Source organism: Morone saxatilis, unplaced genomic scaffold, assembly GCF_004916995.1.
Source record: "Morone saxatilis isolate NCDOM2014 unplaced genomic scaffold, NCSU_SB_2.0 Contig18, whole genome shotgun sequence".
Lineage (NCBI taxonomy): Eukaryota > Metazoa > Chordata > Actinopteri > Moronidae > Morone > Morone saxatilis.
The window spans coordinates 9907103-9911649 of record NW_023339740.1 but is presented as its reverse complement, the minus strand read 5'-3'; the positions used below and the strand labels follow the sequence as shown (position 1 = coordinate 9911649).

At 40.3% G+C, this 4547-nt stretch overlaps 1 protein-coding gene across 1 annotated transcript in view; it reads left to right on the top strand.

The window, feature by feature from the left end:
• The window catches only part of LOC118328104 (plexin-A1-like), a 115605-nt gene that overhangs the window by 69510 nt on the left and 41548 nt on the right, over positions 1–4547 (top strand). The window contains exons 11-12 of the mRNA XM_035661709.1: positions 648–744; positions 3244–3434. Of these exons, the coding sequence (XP_035517602.1) occupies positions 648–744; positions 3244–3434 (288 nt within the window). The remainder of the gene's footprint in view (positions 1–647; positions 745–3243; positions 3435–4547) is intronic.

Sequence of the window (4547 nt, the reverse complement as noted above, 5' to 3'; positions counted from 1 at the left end):
AAGGGGGGGGGGGGTGTAACTTCTAAAGCTGCATTTTATTTGCCGGTGATAATCATCGTTGATAATTTATTTGTTTGGCGGTTGGGAGGGGTCTCACAGGAGCTCTTTCTCTGTTATTCCCTCAGTTAACACACCGCCATCACATTGCCGCTTTTGAAGCTTGTTGTCTCATTTAAAGCGATTCCATAAAACTGATTATGCCGAGGACGAGTCAATTACATTTCAACTCTTATTAGTTCAGGATGCAAAAATGAAATTAGATGAGAATATTATTGTTGGAGATATATTACGCTTTTCATTCATCACTGGAATGGAATGAGTCATACGGTGATGGGGATTCCAATCTCTTAATCAACTCTGTGCTCTGCCAGGCAGTGGCGGATGTGCCGTGTGTTAAAATCACAATATAGTCTGTCTTTCATCATTCATTTTTATGGCCCTTCAACTGTGTGAGCACCGCAGGGTATGACATTACTACTAGCTACTAGCTGAACTGAGTGTGCTCTTGGTATTGGTAGATTTTTTTCTCTTTTACTAATTTAATATTCTATTAAAAGGCTGAGAATGTCTTATAAAAACGATATTGTGTTAGGTAACGATACATGACTGTGAATGCTAATCATGATGTTGTTGTTTTTATATTTCAGTATACCTATGAGGGCAATGACATCAGCGACTTGCCCGTGGATCTGTCTGTGGTTTGGAACGGGATCTTTGTCATTGACAACCCCTTCAACATCAAAGGTGAGTTACTGTGATATCATACATCATCGACCCTTACTGGTTTATGTATTATCTCATCAACATCATGTGTTTTAACCTTAAACATGAGACATAGACTTAAATGCCATTTCTGAAGCTGATTTGATTTGTCAGTATCTGTCCTAAGTCATTGAATCTAGGACCTGCAGGAACTATAGGAATATTGTTATATATAGTTGTGACTCTATAAAAACATTTCCAGCTGCAGGGTAAATCATTTATATTGTGGCCCACGTTTTGGAATTGATCTTCTTGGTATGCAAGTGTCTCAAACACTTACTTACTGTATACATCTGTGAGCAGGAGACACTGGAATAGTCCACTAATGAACTATTGTGTGTGCTGCATGTGTTGGTACTACTGAACACTGCAACTCTAGGAATGTGCTCAAATGCTTGAAAATTTGCGCACCAGTTTTAGAGAGCACACATACTCTGGTTTACCCCACAAGACTCTTTTATCGTTGCTAATAAAGTAAATAAGTAGTGGTAGCATGTCACAGTAGTGACAGTAATAAGTAAATGATGATATACTTGTGTCAAAATGATCAATTTAGTTGGATGTTCTCTGCAATGGACAAGATAGCAAAGCCAGAGATTTTCATTTCAAGATCAGATTTTACACTGACAGTAAAAAAGACATGGAAACATTCTTCCATCATCACTCAAAAGGCAGCTCAAGGTTTTGTTGCTTTCCCCAAAGTAAAACATTGATTAATAATTGATTTTCTGTTACTGATAATCACCATCTGAGCTTGAAGGTTCATTCTCGACCTTGAAAGATAAGTTTGACAAAACAAACTGAGGTAAGACGGTTTTGTCAAACTATTAATATAGTAGGTTGGTAGTGTCTAGTGTTATTGTTAAATATCATTGTTGTATTTTAAACTATTATGTATCAATACACACAATGCTTTTGACATGTTTGACAGTGCAAAATGCTTTAATCAGGTATAAAATATGCAATAGAAGTGATAACAACAACACCTACAATTTTCAGCTCCACAATGCATATTATCACATTTTTGTACCATAAAATACCTTGTCAGAGGGATATATTATTACACCCCTATTGTGTAGGGTGCACATTTACACTTAGGTTGAACAGTATTATTATTAAGAATCTCTGTAATATCCACTTTTAAAACAGAATTATAGTATACAATATACACTGTCTCGCCCTCCAAGCAAAGAACCATGTGGCTAATGATTAAAGACATACACATACTGCATGCAGCACTGTGGGAGAAGACAATGAGATCATGTCTGTTGGATATAATTACTGGTAGGACAGCCTTTATATTGCTGTCTCCATAATTATTGTGGCCTGTACAGCACAGCAGGGGTCTGTAACATTATTCCCCTGCTGTGAGGTAAAGTAACATCATCGCCAGCTACCACTGCGTTCGATACGGCCTGTTGATGACATTCAGAAGGAGTTTTGTACAACAGAGGGAGCTGCATTGTCTGGTCCTCTTTGATGGTTAAAGAAACAGCGAGGAGCCGAGATTTTTGTGTTGTATTTCAGATTAGAAGTTGTTGTTACATCTCTAAACTGTGAAGCTGTGATCATTGCCATTTTGTCAGTAATGTAAGGTAACACCGCAGAGTCACTTTGTTCCATTTATTGACATCACTCCCTGTAGTCTAAATGTACCGCGCAAGCTGTTGAAGTCTCGAATTTCACATATACTGATGTGTTATATGGATGCATTTGTAACATACACCACACATATGTGGCTGAACATAGGGACCCCACTGCAATCCACAATAATGGGGTGTTTATATTCATGGAGGCAACATAAAATGCTTTGACAGTCAAAGGCTCTCCCAAGGACAAAGTGATTCTAAATGGCATCTGTTACATGCAGCAGCATTGACAGCGTACAATATCAGTGGCTTGCATCAGTGTCTGTGCATTGTGCGTTATCTTAAGTCTAAATCTCCTGAAGTGCAACCGGAGGCGACCTACAGCCCAAAGATGTCTCCATCTCTCTGCCTATCTCTCCCTACTGCCTGCCCCCTCCCTATTTCTCAATCATGATAATCATCTGGTGGAGTGTGAGCGATGCTCACTTGTCTTAAATACTGATATGTTAATGTAATTAGAGAGGAGTCGTTTAGCAGCCAGTAATTGGTACAGGGTTGCTTTAAAGCTGCTCCATGACCAATGGGATTTGGGGGTGGAATAGCAGAGAGAGAGAAAAAAAGATTTTGCTATACAATTCCTAAGGCCTTTGGGAAATAGTGCCTTAACTCAACTTTGTCTCGGAGTGACATTGAAGAAGTTTTGGAATTCTTTTGTGGAAGTTGAGAAACTTGAAATAGAGGTTGATTTTCAAACTCTTTTAGCCTTCAGGTTGTTTGTCTACTTACTTAGCTTTTACTATAATAATTCAGCACAAACTATATTGATAGTGAGGTAACATCCTTCTATCCCTAGCCCCTTATAATATTTTTTTCTTCTTCCTTCCTCACCAAGCCCACCTGTATAAGTGCTATGCGCTGAGGGACAGCTGTGGGATGTGTCTGAAGGCAAACCCCAGGTTTGAGTGCGGCTGGTGCGTACAGGAGAAGAAGTGTTCCCTGAGGCAGGAGTGTACCCCTCCAGAGAGCACTTGGATGCACGCCACCACAGGAAACAGCCGTTGTGCACACCCCAAGATCACCAAGGTAAGCTGTGACAGTAATGACACATGTTTACAAATAACACTGTATAGCGGCTCCGTATGCTCCTGTAGCTCAGCGAGGGAACACACACCTAACTGCATATGTGTACGTGCAAATACACACACCTACCTCTTTGAGTTGGACTGAAAGTGTTTTCCATATGCAACAACAACAACTAATGCAAATACAGTTTTTACTGTATTACTGTAGTTACTGTATAACAAACATTGAATTTTCCAGATACATTGCCATTTCTGTTATACAGGATTTATTGTTTTGTTTTTCAGCTGAACAGATAAGTAAAAGTAAAACCTCATAAAATTAGTCATTTTTTGTTAAAAAAGGTTAACTGACACTGACGCCAGACACATTAACACCGGTCTGTGAAATCACTCTAAAATCAACATTGCGCCGAGCTGCTCAATTCAAAGTTAAAGAAAAACTCTTACTGCTGAATTATTGCTGAAGTTAAAGCAGGCATTTTAGCTGCTGTTTGGTGCGCATTGCCCAGCAACTCAAACTCCTACGCAACAAACAGATTTTTGTCGTGGCAGGGGTCAGAAGGGAGGGGGTTCAAGCCACAATATGCCCTTTGTAACAAGGTTGTGATTAAATTTTGTTCGGCAAAACTGTGAAACTGAAGACTTGCCTTTTGACTCAAATCAGAGGATTGCCAAAGTCAACTCATTAGTAAGTTTTCTTTAAGAAGAAAAATGACTACCTGTGCTGCGTCATTGTTTGGCTTCAGCCAGTGAAAGGGGACATCATAGGAGGGGAGGCAGCAGGGAGGACAGACAACTTAGAAGCCATCACCATGACTGCAACCACAACACAGATGGGCTGGCCAGGAGGAGGCAGTTCACACACACCAAGACTGAACACACTGATGTGATTAGAGATGATGGCTACACACACAGACACACACATACACACACGTGAGGAGGTGGAGAGGGTGGTTGTCTGGAGTGTGTGTGCGCACAGGAGGGAGACAAAGAAACAGAGAATGTGGAAGTGTGCTAATTGTGTCCCGCCATGGGCACGGAATGTGTGCGTGCGTGCGTGTGCATGCATTCGTTTGCATTAAAGAGAGCCACAAACACCCACATTTGATGGATC